The sequence below is a fragment of the Trichosurus vulpecula genome, chromosome 9 (assembly GCF_011100635.1).
Source record: "Trichosurus vulpecula isolate mTriVul1 chromosome 9, mTriVul1.pri, whole genome shotgun sequence".
Lineage (NCBI taxonomy): Eukaryota > Metazoa > Chordata > Mammalia > Diprotodontia > Phalangeridae > Trichosurus > Trichosurus vulpecula.
The window spans coordinates 77,722,211-77,743,683 of NC_050581.1; the positions used below are offsets into that span (position 1 = coordinate 77,722,211).

Genomic DNA, 21,473 nt, shown 5'->3' on the forward strand with positions numbered 1-21,473 from the left:
GTCTCTGCTGTCTAGTAACCAGCAGGAGCCTCTGGCCTGGTCTGGTCCACAGCTAACCCATCACAGAGGGAGGAGAACTGGCAGCCAGGTGCAGCAAGTCCCTGCATCCCTCTCACTCTCATAACTTTCTCATAACGTTTGCATCACATCACTTCCTTACTGCTCCAGCTAGACCCTGAAGAGAGATGTGGCAGTTAGAGTGAAAAGGTGTTATATGTGAATTACTGGTCCTCTCCATTGTGTCTTCTTCCTGTGTCATACCAGCCACGCTCTACATTTTCTTCCTCTCCCTCCATTTCTGGTTTGAAGTAGTCTTGATCGTGAACAGATCCAGCCGTTTTGGAGAGCAATTTGGAACTATGCCCAAAGGGCTACAAAAATGTGCATACCCTTTGACCCAGCAATACCACTCCTAGGGCTATATTCCAAAGACATCACACAAGTAGGAAAGGGATCTGTGTGTACAAAAATATTTATAGCAACTCTTTGTGGTAGCAAAGAACTGGAAATCAAGGGGATGCCCATCAATTGGGGAATGGCTGAACAAGTTGTGGTGTATGAATGTGATGGAATGCTATTGTGCTATAAGAAATGGGAAAGAGGGGCAGCTAGGTGGCACAGTGAGTAGAGCACTGGCCCTGGAGTCAGGAGGACCTGAGTTCAAATCCAGTCTCAGACACTTGACCCATGTACTAGCTGTGTGACCTTGGGCAAGTCACTTAACCCCAATTGCCTTGGCAAAAAAATAAATAAATAAATAAAATTTAAAAAAAGGAATGGGAAAGATACAGACTTCATAATAACCTGGAAAGACCTACATGACATGATGCTGAGTGAGAGAAGCAGAACCAGGGGAACAATGTACACAACCACAGACATATTGACTCTGTGATGACTTTGATGGACTTGGCTCTCCTCAGCAATACAAGGCTCAAAGACAGCTCCAAAGGACTCACGATGGAGAGGGCTAGCTATATCCAGGGAAGGAACTGTGGAGTCTGAATGCAGATTGAGGCAAACTATTTACTCTCTTTTTTTTCCTCTTCTTTTTTGGTTTTGTTTCTTCTCTCTCATGATTCATTCTATTGGTCATAATTCTTCTTTACAACTTGACTATTGTGTAAATAGGTTTAATGAGAAGGTTTATATAGAGTCTATATCAGACTGCATGCTGTCTTGGGGGAGAAAGGGGAGGGGAGGGAAAGGAAGAAAATTTGAAACTCAAGAACATGTAGAACTAAGTGTTGTAAACGAAAAATAAAAAATCTGATTTAAAAAAAAAAGTACTCTTGACCATATCTGCAAGTCTCTAGGAAAAAATATTCCTACTGGCTCTCATCTTATGCACTCTATCACTAACCAAAAACCTCTCATAACAGTATCTAAAGTCATGGTCCCAAAATCCAAATCTTGTTCTCTGACATCCTCTAATTTTTTTTTTCTGTTTCAAAATTTTCATTTGTTATTCTGAAATTGACAAACTCTAACAAACATAAACATTTCCACATACAAAGGACAAAATAAAAGTATAAATCTCTTATGTGTAGGGTTGTTAAAAGTATACAATAAATATTTTGGTTCCAAAGTTATTCTGCCTGTGGCACCATCTTTATTAACCACCTGTGTACTTCCCAATCCCTCCCACTTTCTTTTGAAACCCTTACCTTCAATCCAGCAGTAATTAAAGCACCAGCTGTTCATGTAAGGTCTTAAATTCTTAATCTGGGATTCCGTTAATCCCTAACAATGTTTTCTAGGTTTTCACATGAATGAATCATCCAATCTAGTCTGACGATGCTTCAGGAGGCTTTTCATAATGTTCCAGATAGACACCATAAGAAGTGGGCATACCTCCTGACTACTCCTATCAGTTGACTTAAGTATGACCACCTCGGCACCTCTTGGCAGGGAGTCAATAATTGTGATGAATCTCTTCTTCTGAGACTAAGCCATGGTCTTGTCTCCTGATGGCTCCTCATTATTCTTTGGAGCTGGAGAAGCTACTTCTGGAGAAGCTCAGACCTAGTGCATGATGTCCAAGATTCATCAGTCCTCCTTCCTTTTCTTCAGTGTCACCTTCTACCCTCCAACCTCCTAACATAAGTTCGAATTCCTCTTGAATTAATTCTTTTTCCTTCATTTTCTTCTGGAAGAACTTCTTTCCTTTCAAGGGACACTTCTTGCCTCCTTGCTGTTCTAACCATAGTTCATCTCCCTCCCTCCAGTTAAATGTAAATTCCTATAGGGCAGGAACTGGTTTTTGTCTTTGTATCCAATGCTTAGTACATAGTCCTTGTATTAGCAATCAAGATGGGCTCTTAGCACTTATTCAACCAAGTGCCCTTAAAGAGTTTGGCTTTTATTTCCTTGATTAAATTAGGAGTCCTTGATGACCTCCTTGCCTCAAGGGAAAGCCTGGTTTACGTAGGTTTGAGTGACATGTTTGTGACATCAGAGGCTTTTAGACCACGTGGGTTTAAGTTGTTTTTTTGTGATGCTTTTAGGTTACGTGGGTGAGTCGCATGTGTGACTCACCTTTGACCCTGAACAAGATATATAAACCCAGAGGTTGGCTTTCTCTTTTGGAGCTCCGAGCCACAGCAGGAGCAGCGTGTGACTCTGGGCCAGTCCTTGTCAAGCTCCCAGCTGAACTCAGATGTTAATGGTTCCTTGATAACCACGAATTGTATTTGGTCTGTTTATAAATGTATATTTGTAATTTGTTTGTATTTGCTCTGAAGCTCAGGGTGCTGGTTTTTCCCCCTGAGCTGAGTGAATGATATTTGTATGTTGGATTAAAGTAAGCTTGTTAACCCTTTAACAGTTGCTTTCCTTAGTAAAGCAGATCAAAAGAACCTGTGTTGGCAGCTTTCTGTGTGCTAGCAGATTGTTGCAATAGTCCTTCAAGTTTGTGGAATAGGACAGAATATTTCTCAATGAGGTCTTCTCACATCTTCCTAGCTGGAAATAATCTTTCCCTCCTCCGCAAACCCTGATCACTTTGCATCTCTCCTCTTGTCGTCATATCTTATATGGAATTATGTCTTATATCCTTGAGCCAGCTGGGTGGCTGGTGTTGAAGCTGGAGTCTGAGGTTGAATCCCGCCTCAGACACTTACTAGCTGTGTGACCCTGGGCAAGTCACTTGACCTCTCTCAACCTCAATCTTCTCATCTGTGAGATGAGGGGAGCACCTAGGTTGTTATGAGGATCCAATGAGATAACTTATGTCTGCTCTACCAGACTAAGAACTTCTCAGGACAGGGACTGTGTTCTATTCATCTGTTTTCTCCTTCACAATAGCTCATCACAAACCCTGTCAGTAAAGGTTTGTGAGATGAGTGACTGCATGTCCAACATGCCCATGTTTGTGTTTTGCAATAGATTTCATTTTAAACTAAAGTCTGTTCTGATTTCCAAGTGAAGGCTTAGGTACCAACTCTTGTAATTTCCCAATATAATATGAAAGCTGGAAAATATCTTGGGATCCTTCAGTTCCAAATGGACTAGAGATTTCTATTTACTGATAGTAAAGGGACATTCTGCATGTCCTTCAGAAGCCTGGTCTATAATATTCCCTTCTAGCCCCTCTGGGATTTCCAGGAAATACTGTCTCCTGATATCATAGCCTAGAAGGCAAGTCAATCATTAGCATACATGATACATATGATAAAATAAAAATTGTGGAACAAATAGAATGCTAAAAATCATCTGATCTGACCTGGCATCAAGGATGACTAGGGTGGCCTAATAGTTTAGCAGGAGAGGTGTGAAAGGGGTTCCCAACCTGTCCACAGTGTGGGTGCTCAGTCATTGCTAGGCTCTGGGTCTTCTCAACAAGTGGCCAACCCCTCAAGGTTGTGCTCTTGAGAAAGGGAGGCATATTAAGGAGATCTGAGACAGCCTCAATTCAAGTTAAGGAGGAAGAGACCAGGACCCTGAGGCCCAGGGAGGAGTGGGGAGCCCAACAATATTGAACACAGAAGTCCGGGAAGTCACTAGGACTGAGAGGAAAGCTTGGGGTTCGCTAAAGGAGGTCATGGGCGGCGCTCTGGGGCAGTTTGGCTAGCTAGAGACGGAAGCCAGATTGCAAGGGGCCATGAGGGACGAAGCAGCGGGGGCAGCTAAAGCAGACCGCCCTTTTTGTAGAGGGAAAAAAGATGGGTGTACTTTCAGGGATCTGGGGGAGCTCTGCTTAGGTCTGGAATTAGAGGACGGGGCCAGTGTTGAGGGAAGGACTGGAAGACTGGAGGGAATGGTTTGGCCGTATGGGGGCACTGGGGTCAAGGGTCAAGCAGAGGATTCTGTTAGGAACCGCAAGAGGCCCAAGGCTCTCCCTTCACGAGGAGGGCGCTGTGGCCACCTGAGGTGGGGGATCGAGGCCAAGGTCATCGCGTTACGTCGAAGGCGACTCTAAATCCAGAGCGCTTAGCCGGAGAGGCTGCGTGACTTCAGCGAGCAGTGGAGAGACTCGGTCTAGGCTAGGTAAAAGCGTCGGGCTCCAGGTCAACTTCACCCCCTCCCACTTCCCTCCCGTCCCGCCCCGCCCCGCCCCCGCGCCAACGCTCCGCCCCGCCCCATCCCTGAGCCCTGGGCTGCAGCTGTGCAGAAAGGCCAGCGCTCCTGGCCAGTCAACCGCTCCTATTCGAATTCGCGTCTTCACGCGCCCAATCAGAGGGCCCGGCGCCGCGGGGAGGACCTCGCGAGCCGCTCTTGCCCAGTGCCAGCGCCTACCGCCTGCACCCCGAGCCAGCCAATGAGGACGCCTGCTGTGTTTGAAAAAAAGGGCGCGAGGCGGGGGGCGGGGCCTGGGGGTTTGAGAGGGCGGCACGCGCGGCTGCCCAGGACTGGACTAGCTGAGGACGCTCGGAGGAGGCGGCGGCGGCGGCATTAGCAGCACCAGCAGCATTAACGATGAGGGTCCGCGGCGGGGGTGAGTGACCGAGCGAACCTTTGAAACTCAGGGCTGGACTACGATATTGCGGACCGGGGAAACCCTCCCTGGGATCGGGGTCCGCGGCCGTCCACTCTGGGCTTCTCCGAACCGGCTTCGCTTACGACCCCTGGCTCCGTGTGGACGCTGTGCGTCCTCCTTTACGAAGCTCCCAAGTAACGGGCACAAGGAATCCCCTTGATTGCAGGACCCGACCCCCGCACACCCCGTACCCCCATAAAGGGTCCAGTCCGGCCCTCCCTCCTCATTTTACACGGGGGGAAACGGAGGCACGGGGTTGTGAAATGACCCTCCTGCATCACCTGGGTAAATGGGGTAAGATCGGGACATGAACTCGATTCATGCACGTCCCGTACTGCATTCTCGATCTCAGCCTTGGATCGGGGGCATCGAGCATCTCGCTTCTTTAAAGGGCTGCCACCTCTGCCCAGGTGCCTACCTATTATTGTGGGCGGCTCTTTCGACGCCGTTTCGGAGAGGCCTTTTAAATGAACAAAACGGGTGATGAGTACGTAGCATCCTAGTCTTCAAAGCCCTAATTAAAAATGAAAAGCAAAGAATGTACCCCCACGGTTTCTTAACTGGTAGATTTTCGTTGAGTAACAGACCAACCTACAAAGTAGTCTGTACCCAGGAAACGCTGTTGCCTTTGCTTCAAGGTTATATCGGAAGAACAGGTTTGAATTATCTGACCATTGAGGGGGTTTTTGTAAAAAGTGAATAATTCGTAGCATCATCAATTTAGAACTGAAAAAGATCTCAGGGGCTTATTTTGTCCAACTCCCTCATTACAGTTGGGAAAACCGAGGTGAGTAATTTGCTCAGGGTGGAACGGTTTTACTATGGTAAGGCTAACAGCTTGCTGATGGGATTAAGAGCAAGCTTATTTCTGAGGCAGGAGAGAAAAAAGAGAGGAAGAAAGGGAAAAGAAAAGTAGGCAGAATAGCTGGGGAGAAGGGGAAGAGGCTTGAGGAAAGAGTGATACTTAAGAGTGCCCAGAGGGCCAGTGGCTTTTAACACCAAAACTTTTTTTTTTTTTAATGCAAATCTCACTGATATAGGAAACTCCTACCCATGCATGTTGGTACTTACTACCTCTGCAATTTAGACTTAGGAGAGTTTCTTAGAACACTGGAGAGGAATACTTGCCCAGGCTCACACATCTAAGATACAGAACTTAAAGCCAAGTCTTCCGGCCTTCAGGCCAGCTCTCTATCCACTACTCCACACTGCCTCTAGCTAACATACTTTTCTTGGGTTATTCAGTAAGCACTTATTAAGCATTTACTGCGTGCTAAGTAAGCACTAGAGATACAAAGAAAGGCAAAAGACAGTCTGCTCTTAAGGAGCTCACAGTCTAAAGATTGAGACAAGCAACAAATACTGTGTGTGCAAACAAGCCGAACAGAGGATAAGTGGGAAGTAATTAACAGAGGGAAGATGCTAGAATTAAGAGGTATTTGGGAAGAAGGTGGGGGTTTTGCTGGGACTTGAAGGAAGCCAAGAGTCAGATGAAGAAGGAGGAGAGCATTCCAGGTGTGGGAGACAGCTGGAGAAAATGCTTGAAGAGGTCTTGTTTGTGGAATACCAAGGAGGCCAGTATCACTGCATCAGTGTGGGGAGGCAAAAATACTGGAAAGGGGGTGGCAGCCAAAAGCTACATTACAAAGGTCTTTGAACACCAAACAGGATTTTATATTTCATCTTGGAAGTATGATAGCGAACTGCTGGAGTCTTTTGATAATGAGAGAGTCATGATCAGACTAGTGATTTAGAAAAATCACTCTGGCAGCTGAGTGAAAGCTGGACTGGAGTGGGGAGAGACTTGGAACAGGCAGACCGCCCTCCCCACCCCCACCCCTGCGACCCAGCAGCTTATTTCAGTAGTCCAGGCACAAGATAACTAGGGCCTGCATCAAGGTGGTAGCAGTATCAGATGAGACTAGGGGGCATATTCTAGAGAAGTTACAGAAGTAAAATTGGCGTGTCTTGGCAACAGATTGGATATGGGGGGTGGGGGGACAGGGTGAGAGAGTGAGGAGCCGAGGATGGCATCTAGGTTTTGAGCCTGGGAGAATGGTGGTATCTCAACAGTAATGGGGAAGTTTGAAAGCAGGGAGGATTTAGTGGGGCAACATAATGAGTTCAGTTTCAGACATGTTGAGTTTAAGATATCTACTGAATGTCCAGTTTGAGACATCTGAAAGGCAGTTGGAGATTCAAGATGAGAGGTCAGCAAAGAGAGGTAAGGCTGGGTAGGTAGATTTGAAAATCATCGGCATAGAGATGATAACTAAATTCTGATGAGACCGCCAAATGAACTGGCATACAGCAAGAAGAAGGCCCAGGACAGAGTCCCATGGGACACCCACAGTTTGTAGATGTGACTTAGAGGAGGATCCAGCAAAGGAGACTGAAGAAGAGTAGTCAAATAGGTAAAAGGAGAGCCAAGAGAGCGAGTATGGTGTCAGGAAAAGCTAGAGAGAAGGTGATCAACTGTGTCAGTGACTGCAGACAGGTAAAGAAGACTGAGGGTTGAGGAGTGGCCATTGGCTTTGGCAGTTAGGAGATCTTTGATACCTGGAGAGAGCACTTTTGGTGGAATGAGGAGTTTGGAAGCCAGATTGTAGGAGGTTAAGGAGGAAGTGAGGGTAGCAATAGCCTTTTCAAGGGCTTTAGCCACAAAGTGCAGAAGAGCTAGAGGACAGTAGTGGGAATGGAAGAATCAAGTGTGGGTTCTTTGAGGATGGAGGAGACATTAGGTAGCAGGGAAGGAACCAGCAGATAGGGAGAGACTGAACCTAAGTGAGAGTGGGGTGGTCTGCTGGAAAAGAAAGGATAAAATGAGATCCTGTGTACAGGTAGAGGGGTTAACCTTGTCAAAGAGAAGGAATATCTTTTTGTATGAGACAGAGGTGAAGAGGAGATTGTTGCAGAAGACATCTGAGTAATAGAAGAGGGAGCTCTCAGCAAATGGCATCAATATTTTCAGTAAAATAGGAGGCAAGAGTGGGAGAAAGGGGAGCCATGGGGTGTTTGAGGAGGGATGAAAAAAAGGTTTAGAAGAGTGAGATCATGAGTTAATAAGGGAGATAGAGAAGGATTACTTAGCAGCAGCAAGTGTCCAGTAGAAGTGGTATAATATAAATCTGTAGCAGACCTAGTCAGAACGGTTGCATGATTTTCTCCACCTTTATTCAGCAGCATGTGTACAGGAGCAAAGGCAATAGTAGATAGTGGGAGGGCACAATTGGCAATATGATAAAGGAGCCAGGCACTGAAGACAAGGACAGTTAGGAGTTGAACCGGGTTACCAGAGTCCAGATGAGGGGAAAAGGAGATAGTAACTAGAGCAGGTGGGTAGCCTGGGAGAATGATGAACAGTCAAAGGATTGGAAATCACAGTGTTGCTAAAGAGTAAGGTTTGCTGTGGGAAGGCAAAAAGAGTGGTGGAAATCTAATAGATTATGGTCAGACAAGGGAATCTCTTGACTCCAGGTCATCAGTAAGTACATCACCTGCAGTGAGATTAACAGGGATTTTTTCCCCTATGTGGCAACAAGATTCTATGTCTTTTTAGTTTATCAGCTTTTTTCTTTGTTCTTACTATCATTGTGCTAACCTGTAGCAACCCACATACCCTTCTAATCTCTGGTCTTGTTAATTAAACTTGTTAAAATTGTGTCTGGCAGCTAGGATAGAGCACTGGGCCTCGAATCAGGAAGACTTGAGTTCAAATCCAGCCTCAGACACTTAGTAGCTGTTTGACCCTGGGCAAGTCCCTTCATCTGTATGCTTCGATTTCCTCATCTGTAAAATGAACTGAAGAAGGAAATGGCAAACGACTCCAGTATCTTTGCCAAGAAAACCCCAAATGGGGTCACAAAAAGTTGGACACAGGGGCAGCTAGGTGGCGCAGTGAGTAGAGCACCAGCCCTGGAGTCAGGAGGACCTGAGTTCAAATTCGGCCTCAGACACTTCACACATTCACTAGCTGTGTGACCTTGGGCAAGTCACTTAACCCCAATTGCCCTGCACCTACCCTCCCCCCAAAAAAATGTTAGACACAACTGAACAACAATAATTGTGTCTAAAGAGTAAACAGGCTCAGTGGGCACCCAGGATTTTTGGCTTCTATTTTGATGGTTCAGAGGCCTTTTCATGAACTTGTTCTCAGCTATATTTTAGAGAGGCAAAGTTCCTCATTAATGAGGTATTACTGTTCTTTGCTTAAACACTTGTCCTTTATTGTGACATGCTGAGAATTCAATTTCGATCTTTCCTTAAAATATATTTCCTTGTGACTTGTTTTTCATTTCATCATTCGCTGAATTTTGGCATTATTTTTTTTTCCAGTGATTCACTGTAGGTGCTCCAAGTGTTTTTGTCTTCCTTCAAAGCGAAGAATAAAAAAGAGGCCCCGAGTCTTAACTCTCCTGAGTCTCCCCGAAGATGTCCTCTTTCATATACTGAAATGGCTTCCTGCGGAGGATATCCTTGCCATCAGAGCTGTAAGTTACATTCATTAATTAATGCATCAAAGCATCTTACTGCTCACTATCCATTAAAAAAAAAAGACATGGACGATTACCGAGTACAAAAAGTCAAGAAACTTGTACCCCTTAGTAAAATGGATACTGCTGAATGAACTTTGCATTTGCATTGTCCTACTTTATTATTGCAAGGAAGGAGACAATGTAACAAAGCTTAAAGAGTCTTCTATGTTGAATCACACATTTGGCAATGACACAAAACTGGGAAGGATTCCTAACCTCTAAGACAAAAGTCAGGTTCCAAAAGGATACTGGCCAACTAGGACTATGGGCCAAATCTCATGAGATGAATTAAATTTATAAGGGTAACTGTAAAGTGCGCTGCTTGAATACAAAAAAAAAATTTTTTTTACTAGTACTTTATTCCAGTTACATGTAAAGACAATATTTAACATTTTATCTTTTTCTGGTGACTTGGGAGGGTTGTGGGCTACATACTTGGCGCCTCTAAGATGATTCTCATCTCTCCCTGATGCCGTCTTCTGCCTCAGCTTCCAAAACCATCCTCAGGCAGGTTCTCTCTACTCATCTGCTGACGTCTCTCCTGCCTCCATTCTGGGCTCTCTCTCCCTCCCATTCCCAGGGCTGGTGTTTCCCATGGCTCGAGCCTCACTGTCTGTCTTCTTCCTTCTCTGTGCTCTCTTCTCATGTTGTCCTCAGTTTCATTAGCTTCCACTGTCACTTCTTGGCAGGAATGTCCCGTTCCAATCTTTCACAAACCCAGATGCACTGATCCAACTGCCGGCTCTATATTTAACATACTGCTGGAACTTCTAACTCAACATGTCTCAAAAGGAACTTACTCCCTCTTCAACAAACTCAGCTGCCCTCTCTATCCTGACTTCTATTATTGTTAATGGTAATGCCAATTAGTGTTAATTGTCAGATTCCTGAGCTGGTATGGGTTAAACCTCTAAAATAAGTTTCACTATGTAACTATGTTTTTGAAGCAATCTAAAATATAGGGACTGATGAACCAAATCTGGCTCACCCAGCCTCCTAAGATAGTTTGTTGTAAAATGTGGTTGTCCTGGTGGTCAAGAAGTTTCTATTTGTGTCTAGTTGAATTCAGTGTTATTCAAGCCCTCATCTCTTTATGCTCTGCTTCCCTTAATAAATGGAAGTACTGTTAAAACTCTAAAAATACATTCTCATGCACAAATGCCACCCTTGACATTCAGAGCTAGGAGCAACTTTGGCAATATTCTTCTCTAACTAACCCCTTCATTTAACAGATGAGAAGACTGAGAACCAGAAACAAATGAGTTATCCATGGTAAATGCAACAAATTAGTGACTGAGCTGGGACCAGATGGAACCCAGGTCTCCTAACTCCCAGGGCAGAGTCTTTTTTAGCTCATAATCACCTCCTCTCATCCCATAATAAATATTTTTGGACCTTGTGGGATTTGAAAAACTTCATGTAAAAAGTGTGAAGCTGATTTGCACACTAGCCATCAAGGCAAATCACAGCCCCTCCAAGTTCTAATAGATGGTCCTTAAGAGTTAACAGTGATTGAAAAAAATTCATGACTTAGTGCCTGATTTTCTGATGATGTAAAGCCTCTGAACTTAGCTGGGCTTGTCCTTAGATTGTCCATTTATAATCCATCGCTGAGCTGGTGTCCACGCCTTCCCTGTTTTGTGGGATCTATAAGAGCTGGCACTTATATTTAACTTTATAATTGCTAGATTTGACTATCGTTTTGCCATTCTATTAAGTTGTTTGTCCAAAGTAATAGAAACTTTTTTGCTTTTCTACTTCTACAACTCAACTCAAAAATATATCTCAAGCCATAGATGTTATTCTTAACATTCAGAGCTGGAAGGAACCTTGACAGTTGTCATCTGATCTAATCTCCACATTTAATAGAACTTGACACTAAACGTAATTCCAGTGTTACATGCTATAAAATCTGTAATTGTTTCTAATTCACCCTCTTCCCAATCTTTTTTTTTTTTGTTCAAACATCCTTTTAGTCACATCCTTATATTTGTTTTTTGCTTGTTCATCATCTTTTTTTTCCTTTTCTAGTCCAACTACAACATTTAAACAATACTATACTGAGTATTTTTTTCTCACTATAGAAGCTCTTAGGTTAAAATTTCAGCTGTGATTAACTATTTAGGATCATGGGATTTAGAACTGGAACCTTAGAAGCCATCTAGTCCAGTCCCCTCATTTTACAGATGAGGGAACTGAAGCCCAGAGAAGGTGAGCAACCCCAGTAGTTTCTAAGTGAAAGTGTGTACTCTTTAGTCTTTTCCTTCCTTCCCCCACCAGCTTTGTCCACGTCATTCCCTGTGCCTTGAATGTCCACTCCTTCTTCCCTGCTTACATCTACACCTTTGGAAAATTTACCCATCCTTGAAGACCCAATGTAAATGCTACCTCCTCCATGAAGCTTTTCCTGGTAACCACCTGCTTCCTAGTCACAAATGGTCTTTCTTTCCTCTGATGTTATGTATTATTTTGTACTTGTGTTCCTGGCATGTTCTCTATACACTATGGTTATTTTCTGTGTGTGTGTGCATGTGCGTGTGCGTACGCGCACGCGTTTTCTTCATATTTAATTAAATTCCTTTTTTTTCAATATTTGTATCTTCAATGTCTTACACTTGATAGACAATAAATATTAATTGAATTAAAAGGGACCAGGTCTTCATTCTATTTGTATACCCCCACCCAACATTATTTTGCACGTGCTCTTGAATTAATTGAGAGTAAATTTATACTTTGTTTAAAAGAGCTCTAAGGAAGACATTTTAGTGAGATCCTTTTGGTTTATAAACCTTTTTGGTTTTTTGTAGGTACATCCGCATCTCAAGTATCTTGTAGATAATCATGCCAGTGTGTGGGCATCTGCGAGCTTTCGGGAGATGTGGCCTTCTCCAGATAACCTAAAGCTTTTTGAAAGGTAACCTTTGTTGTGTCATTTTAAACCACTGATTCTTCAGATTGAATAGCCAAATTCAGCAATTGCTAGTTGTTTCAATCAATTGTAGGAATGTCTAACCCCTAGAATAAGAGGAATTTTAGAATATAAAGGGCCCTAAGGAGATCCTAGTCTAAATCCCTTATTTTATAGCTGGAGAGATGCACATTCCCAACTGCTTTCTTGATATCTCCAAGTAGAATCCTAGATGTTACACTGGCATCTCAAACTCTGTCTAGAACAGAAATTCATTATCCTACCCTCTAAACATACCTTTAAGAATGCCATCATTTTTCTATTTACCTTCATTTTGCAAGAGTCTTGTTGACTCTTTTACTCTCTTGTCCTCCATATTCAATCAATTGCCAGGTCTTGGCAATTTCACCTCCACTAGGCCCTCATCATTTCTCCTGCTGGCCTCCAGCCTATCATTCCAGGCTGTTTATATATTACTCTAACTCATGCACTTTTTACTTCAGTCAAACTAACTTGTCTCCCACACATAATATTCCATATCCTACCTCCATGCTTTTACCCAAGCTATTCCCCATGCATGTAATGCTCTTTCTCACATCCATCTCATTGAATCCTACCATCTTTCAAGGCTCACATTAAGTGCCACTACCTTCAAGAGACTTTAAGTCTGGAAAGGTAGGCACAATCCAGATTATAGAAGGCTTTACAGATAATCTCAAGAGTTAGAATGGACCTTAGAAGCCATCTAGACTGGTACATCTGAACAAGAATTGGTCTACAACATACCTGGTTATATAGTCACTTAGGCTTTCCTTAAAGACCTTCCGTGAGGGGAATTATGAAGAAAATAGTTTGTAAACCTTAAAATGCAATAGAAATGTTCATTGTTACCTAATTAAACAAGTACCCAAAGATTCTTTAATGAAAATATTTAGTCTGTTAGAGGCACTTAAAAGTAATAAAACTTCCCTTATGCAAATTAGTCTCCATGAACCTAAACTGATACACTTACTTAAACCTTTGGAAATTAAGCCTTCTCTGGAAATCAGTCTCCTGCTTTATTAGTCCTTTGCTGTGTTTCCGCAGCATTTATAGACCATAGTATGTTACCATCTATGTGTTTATATCTTTATAATTCTCCCTTAGTTGTGCCCTATCTCTGTAGTTTGCCCCAATAAACTTTAAGCTCATAGCAGGAAGGGGCTATACCTTTTACTCTTGTATCCCTGTCTGTACTACTTAGCTCTAGCCTTGATCATCCTGATAGGCACTTACTGGGTAAATGAATAAAAAAATGTTCATTCTTATCTTGCGGGCACACATGTTGTGTCAGATCCACTTCAACTTGAACTGAACCGATGGTTTATTTCCAAGTGAATTGGAGTAATTTTATTAAGCCAAAAGATGAATTCTAGCTGGTTTCAAATGCCTCTGTAACACTAACCTTTGAAAGAATAAGATCTCTAATCAGCCCTTGGTGTTCTCTTTTTCAGGGCTGCTGAAAGTGGTAATTTTGAAGCTGCTGTGAAGCTAGGGATCGCCTACCTCTACAACGAAGGCTGTAAGTGTTCAACTGAGCAGGTCCGGGATCTCTAAAAAGTTTATGGGAAACTGGCGTAGATCAAAGGCATTTAGCCACCTTTAATCTTTGATTGTGAAATATTGTATATAGATATGACCCATTTTGAACTTCTTGAAATGTTTCCAGTCTTTGTAGACCAACTTTTTTAAAATTAATTTTGTTATAACTATGTCCAGGAATATAGATGATTCCAGAATTTTTTACTGAAATACTGTTAAAAATTTTGACCATCTGATAAATGGGATCTTTCCATATTTTTATATCAAGCCAGGTCAGAGCCACAAGCCTTATTAAGCATTTACTAGATTAATTTTTTTTTTCTGTCCATCATTCTAGTGTCTATTTCTGATGAGGGTCGTGCAGAAGTGAATGGATTAAAGGCTTCGCGTTTCTTCAGCTTAACGGAACGCCTGAATGTTAATGCTGCTCCATTTATCTGGCTATTTATTCGCCCTCCATGGTCTGTGTCTGGAAGCTGCTGTAAAGCTGTAGTCTTTGAAAGCCTCAAAGCAGAATGTCAGTTTCAAAAAGTAAGTTATAAGGATCCACACTTTTATAATGAAATTCCTTCCATTTGAAGTTTACCTTAAGCTTTTAAAATGTCTAAAATAATGTGCATGTAGTGAAAATTCGATAAACATTTATTTTTAGTGCTTCAGAGCAAATAAATATCTCAGTTTTAGCTGGCAAAGTCAGGACCCTAAGGAGAGTGAATAAAAGCTTGAAAAGTCTAATCAATAAATGTTTGCATCCCTGATGTGTATCCAGCACTGTGAGGGTTACAGAAGAGTAAAGGGTCTACTCCCTGACATGCAGAATTTATAAGCTGGGAAGACAAAACACAAATGTATAAAAAGGAAATATTTAAGTCATTCAAAATAACTGTATAAGATGGCTTACGATTAGCCAGTCAGTGAAACATAGACAATAACTGCTAAAGATCTTTAGAGGAAAAAGATTATTTTACACTTGGCTTGTCAGAGAAGGAAGTTGTAGAGGAGAGATTTGAGCTGGGTCTTGAAGAGGTGGCAGGATTTGTATATATCAACAAAACAGGGATGGCATGAGCAAAAGAAAAGAAATCAGAAAGCAGAATGTGAGTTCTTGGGACACTGAGAAGACTCGCTTAGTTGAGGGAAAGGGCTCTTGTAAGAGAGGAGCAAAAGTTAAGGTTTCTTGCACACATGTAGTGGATGTTTGTTGAATTGAATTAAAAAAGCAGGTTGAGGTTAAATTGGGTTGTTTCTTGAATGCCCAATAAGAAGTTGGTGCGTGATCATGTAGCTAATGGGGAGCTATTGAAAGTTCAAGGGCAAAGAAATGATGACGTCAGAGTGGTGTTTAAAAGATTAATTGGACATCTCTGTGCAACATACATTGGAGGGAAAGGTGGTGTAATGTTATAATTATAATTGTGTTCAGATATGAATGAAATGATAAGAACCTGGATCAGGATGCTGGCAGTAGCAAGGAGTCTTCAGGACGGTTCTTTGTACCATAGTAAGCGCTTACTGTTTATTGAATCGAAAGGAAAGAAGCCTTGTAAAGGAAGAATGGTTACAACTTAGAGACTCATTGGGTTTGGGAGGCCAGGGAGAATGAGAAGTCAAAGGTGACTTTTTAAATGGAGAGAGTGGTGGTGCCATTAACAGTAATAGAAGTCAGGAGGGAGAGAGCGGCTGAGTTTGTTGGAGAGGGAGTAGTAAGTTCCCTTTAGGACATGTTGAGTTAGAAGTTCCAGCAGTATTTTAAATGTAACTATAGAGCTGGCAGTTGGATCAGTGCATCTGGGTTTGTGAAAGATTTGGAAATGGATCTTCCTGCCAAGAGAGGACAGTGGAAGCTAATGAAACTGAGAACAACATGAGAAGAGAGCACAGAGAAGGAAGAAGACAGACAGTGAGGCTCGAGCCATGGGAAACACCAGCCCTGGGGATGGGAGGGAGAGAGCACAGAATGGAGGCAGGAGAGATGTGAGCAGATGAGTAAAAAGAGGACCTGCTTGAGGATGGTTTTGGAAGCTGAGACGGGAGATGGGAGTTATCTACTTTGGAGGCCTCAAGTATGTGGCCCACAACCCTCCCAAATCACCAGAACCAGATAAAAATGGCCTTGAGACATTTTTAACAAAATAAAAAAGATACAGTAAAGTATAGGTAACACTTCATTTTAAAATTAAGTCAATATGTACCCTGCTGGGCACTTTATGTGCAAATTAGTGGCCCCCATTTCTATGTGAGTTTGATGCCACTAGTGTACTCTTACCAGCTACTGCATAGAGATTAAAGAAGATAAGGTTTGAAAACAGGTGGTTGAATTTGGTGATTAGGGTCCAGTGGTGACCATGGAGGGAAAAAATGCTGTGGAATGGATATAGAAGCCTGATAGCAAGGAGTTGAACAGAGACCAGGTGGGAAGGTAATGTACATAGCAATTGTAGAAATATTCATTTGAGAAACTCAACTGTAAAATAGAGATAGAGAGCATTAGCTAGAGAACAGGCAGTGGGATAAACTGGAGTTCTTTTTCTTCCTTTAAATACAGAAGAGAGTGGCCCACAGTTTACAATAGCCCCACGGAGCTGTGGTATTAACACTTAGGAGAGGTCTGCCAAGAATTATTTGCCTCCTACCCCTGCCTTGCTCAGTTACTTTCTTCAGGTGGGGGTTTTGAGGGAGATTTTTCAAGGCTTGAGCAGTGATCTTTTGAAGTAACCGCCTTTCCTCTTCTTTTAAGGTTCATAAAGGATCTATACTATATTGTTTGGGTAAAGTTTTAAGCCTTTTTGAGGTAAGTTAACCAGTTACATATAGATTTGAAATTCTAAAAGTATGTTCAGAGTATAATTTCCTTCTGCTGACATATACATAGTCTAGGATATGATGTAGGTGACAGTCCAGCAGCAATTCTTATTAGATGAAGGTCGCATTTTTGGTGATCTCACCTCTCTGGAAGAGCATGTCACCTGGAAGCAGGAGAATAAAAGATGTCAAAACCACTCAGCCTCAGTTCTTCGAGCTTGGCTAACTGGTCTTCAGCCCATGGCAGGCTAGAAGAAGGCAAGGGATGAGTGCAGATACAAGAGACAAGCACTCTGAGAGCAACAAGAGGCTGTGTCCTCTGATAAGAAGGGAGAAGACAAAAGTCATAAACTTGGCCCAAGACCACAAAGAACAGAGCAGTTTGGAGGTGCTTTAATGGAGGGGTAAACGGCCTTATGTTCCTTCCCTAAAAAAGTCTGCAGGCATCACCAATCACACCCCAGTCAGCAGTCGCCACATAGTATAATTCTCTGGGGTATTGATAATTCAGCTGTACTTGAGGGAAGGGCTCCCAACTCAGAGCTGGCAAAGGGATGGAAGTCTTTCCACGTAAGCCATAAGCTCATTCCATATTAGGTGGCTTTTTAAAGATAGCGGGGATGGAGATTCCATAGGCTCCCTTAGTGACCCATTCCAGGTTCTTAATCATATGGCTGGTCAAGTTCTACTCTAATTTTAACCTACTAATAAGTTGTGTTATCACTCTACCTGTGACCTTGGACCTTCCTTTTCAAAACATGCCTGTCTTTTGTCCACACAGAAAGTGATTTTTGTATCACCTGAAAGCCTTTTCAAATGCTAATTTGTGCTCATATTTGATCACACTGGGAGTTATGTCTTTTATTTGCACTTAATTTTTGAAAGCAAAACTTCTGAGGAAAAAAAAATAAGTGACATTTCTATAAAGTACTATACATACATTATCTCATTTGTCAGCAGGCTTGGGTTTTAAAACATTAACATTTCTAGAAAGTAAGGCATTGCTGTCTAAGACCTGGAATGCTGACCCTTAAGGATGGATATCTGATTACTTGTTAGGGTAGTGTACATGTAATGTGCATATCAATGTAAATATAAGTGGAAATAAAAGTTAATACATGGCTGATTTTCAGGGAAAGAGAATTTATGCTTTGACTTGTTCCTAGGATGAAGAGAAAAGAAAAGAAGCACTTGAAATGTTTGAGGCATCATCTAATCAGGGATGTTTAAATAGTTCTTACCTCCTTTGGGAAAGTAGTCAGAGGACTGCTGTAAGTAACCTCAAATCTTTGTTCCTTCTGCCCCTGCTACTGTTAGTGTTCCCTACCCTCCTTCATGTATACTTTTTACCTTTGTGTATGTTTCTTCCAATACTATGTAAGCTCCTTGAGGACAGGGATTGTTTATTTTGTCTTTGGTCAGCAGCACCTAGTGTTCTGCCTGACATATAGTAGGTGCTTAATAAATGCTTATTGATTGATTAAAAATGAAACTATAGTATGTTCTTACTCAAAATGGACTCTTTGATATGGCAAGTCATATGAATAGGGCAAACAAACCTCCCCTTTCTCCTAGCCGAGACCTTTCCAAAGCTTCCTATTTCTGACATAGAAAGAGGACTCTGAATGGTTTACTGCCGGCAGTACTTGGCAGAATTTGAGGGTTTTTAGGTAGTGATAAGGGTGACGATAGGCCAAGTCATGGCACTCTTAAGGGATTATAGAATAGAAATGGTGTAGTCACACCTGAGTTCCACAAAAGAAAAAAAGGAATGTAAATTCATTGTGATGTTCTTCCATTGATAGATGTCAGACCCTGGAAGATACCTCCAGAGCCTCCGGAAACTCAGGGACTATGCAACCAAGGGCTGTTGGGAAGCACAGGTAAAATCTGAAGCCAAAACATTACTATTTGTTTACTTTGGTTGCCAATTTATATTTCTTAAGTGTGTTTTATTTTAATCATTATATTTTATCTCTCATCTCATAAAACCCTGTGCGTTATCTAGAGTAGATATTTTCCACATTTTACAGATAAAGAAAGAGGCTTAGAAAGGTGAAAAGTGAAAAATCAGTGGCTGTTCTTGGGTTTAAAACCAGACTGTCTTAACTCACAGAAGCACAGCATCACATAGCTGGGAGAACTTGAATGGCCATCTCGTGCAGCTGATAACTTGGCAGGGATTCCCTCTATAATATCCCCAACAAGTAGTATCCAGTCAGAGCTTTAAAACCTTGAAGGAGGGGGATTTCACCATTTCCCAAGGCAGCCCCATTCCATTCTAAGTAGTTTTAATTCTTTGGAATTTTTTTTCTGGTCAACCCTACATTTTTCTCTTTGCCACTTCTACCTAATGCTCCTAGTTATAGCCTCTGGGGCCAAGTAGAGTAAGTCTGAGCTCTCTTGTACATGACTCCTGATGTAGATTTCTTTCTTTACATTACCCAAAGATGGAGAGGCAAGAGGAAGACATTCCTTTCCCCTTCGCCAGTCCAAATCCTAAACTTCTCAAGGCTCAATTGAGTCCTGTCCTCTTTAAGTCTTTCCTAATGCCCCCTTCTAATAATAATCTCCACACCACTCGGAATAATCTTCTCAGCCATTAAGTGTCCTGAGGCTGGATGTGGACTCAGGTCTTGGTGACTCCGGGCCCAGCGCTCTACCCCCAGGTCTTCTGACTACAAACCAAGGGCTCTCTCCACTCTACCACACTGCGAGAAAGCCTAAGATGGACCTCAGAAGTCATCTGGTCTAACCCCAGAGTTTGACAGATGGGAAAGCTAAGTACCAGAGGAGCGGTGACTTGGCCTAGTGCAAGACTAAGTGTCTGAGCCAGACAGTGAGCCCGGGCCCCTGACTCCAAACCCATCCCTTTTTGTTACGGTGAATTGTCTACAAGTTCAGGCTTATTTTTGATTCTGTGTTGTTTTCTTCTCAAGATATCTTTAGCCAAAGCTTGTGGAAATGGAAGCCAGCTTGGATTAGAAGCAAAGTCTTCAAATGAAGTGGTGCTGCAACTCTTTCAGGCTTCTCACCCAGTCAGCAAAGAGAGCATCTTCACCGTGCAGAAGGGAATGAACGACACAATGAGGTAAGCACTCAGGTAAAATAGCCAGAGCACATTCTGCAAGGTTGTAGGAAACGGAGAGCTACTTTCTTTGGATTCTTTACTGTGCATTGTTTGTTTATCCAGTATTATCAAGGATGAATGATAACACATAAATCAATTTTTCAACTTAACTGAAATGCCTTATAAAGCTATCTTTTACATGCCTCCAACTGTCCTACTTTTTTAGTGACTTTTCTGATGTTTCCCTCAAGATTAGGCTGTGTTTGGCCATCTATTACTATCCCTTCTTGCCCCATCTATGTGCCAGTTTCTCGAAGCTCCTCCACTCTTGCCCAACTGTAGCCATAGACTAGGAGACCAAACTAAGCTTGGTTGCACTGATTAAGAGTATATATCCTTTCTTAGTGACAGACCACAGAGCTCTCTCAGGTGCATGAGTTTTAGTTCATTCATTTTGTGACTGTCATTCTGACTGCCCAGAGACCTTCATTACTTCCTTTCTAGTTCTGGGCTATGATCTAGCTAGTTGAATTTCCTGAATAAGTGACTTCCAGATAAATACTCTGTATGAATACATAGAGAGTACATAGAGAATACATTCTCTTAATGATTCCCTAAAGAACTTCTTTGTCACCTTAACTTTCTAATTCTTACACAGCCATCTTCAAATGTAGAGTTTCAAACTGAATAGCCAATGCTAGTGAAGGTTTTTGTCAGTGTCATGTAGAAGCAGAAAATGATCCTTTAGCCCTTGTTAAAGAGTTATTAACCCATGGCCCTGAGGCTAACAACCAGTTTATAGGAATTTAGACATACTTGACTGAGCAGTCTTCTTGTGGGTGTGGTGGAGGATAAAAAGAAAGGTCTGACAGTCCTCAAGGGGCAGGAGGCTCACCCCATGACCAATTCAGGCTTGTGATCTCTTTGCAACCGATTATTTCACCCAAATTAGTCACTTAGCATCTCCATGCTTTATGAAAGCAGTCACCTAGACCATAGCTTGTTCATTTGCACAAATTGATTCAGCCATGGTCAGGGTTGGTTTTAGAGTATGCTTGTTTTATTTTTATTTTTTTATTTTAATAAATTTATTTTATTTTTGGTTTACGACAGTTACACAAGTTTTGGGGTTCCAAATTTCCTCTCCCTCCCACTTCTGCCCCCCAATCCTCCAAGATGGCAATGTAGGTTCTACATATACCTTCACATCGAACTTATTTACATAATAGTCCAGTTGTAAAGAAGAATTATAACCAATGGAATGAATCATGAGAAAGGAGAAATGAAACCAAAAAGAAGGGGAAAAAAAGAGCAAAAAGTTTGCCTCAGTCTGCATTCAGACTCCGTAATTCTTTCTCTGGATGCGCATAGCTTTTTCCATCATGAGTCCTTTGGAGCTGTCTTTGAACCTTGCATTGATGAGAGGAGCCAAGTCTATCAAAGTTAGTCCTTACAGATACCATGTGTCTGTAATTGTGTATAATGATCTTCTGGTTCTGCTCCCCTCACTCAGCATCAGTTCGTATAAGTCATTCCAGGTTATGATGTCCGTCTGCTCCTCATTTCTTATAGCACAATACTATTCCATTACATTCATATACC

General features: G+C 42.2%; 1 protein-coding gene across 1 annotated transcript in view; it reads left to right on the top strand.

Annotated features, from left to right (window-relative positions):
• The first annotated feature begins 5,282 nt into the window (after positions 1-5,282).
• The window catches only part of CCNF (cyclin F), a 33,792-nt gene continuing 17,601 nt past the window's right edge, over positions 5,283-21,473 (top strand). The window contains exons 1-9 of the mRNA XM_036739580.1: positions 5,283-5,385; positions 9,311-9,465; positions 12,318-12,424; positions 13,912-13,979; positions 14,337-14,530; positions 16,737-16,790; positions 17,968-18,072; positions 18,607-18,684; positions 19,741-19,892. Coding sequence (XP_036595475.1) covers positions 5,283-5,385; positions 9,311-9,465; positions 12,318-12,424; positions 13,912-13,979; positions 14,337-14,530; positions 16,737-16,790; positions 17,968-18,072; positions 18,607-18,684; positions 19,741-19,892 — 1,016 coding nt within the window. The remainder of the gene's footprint in view (positions 5,386-9,310; positions 9,466-12,317; positions 12,425-13,911; positions 13,980-14,336; positions 14,531-16,736; positions 16,791-17,967; positions 18,073-18,606; positions 18,685-19,740; positions 19,893-21,473) is intronic.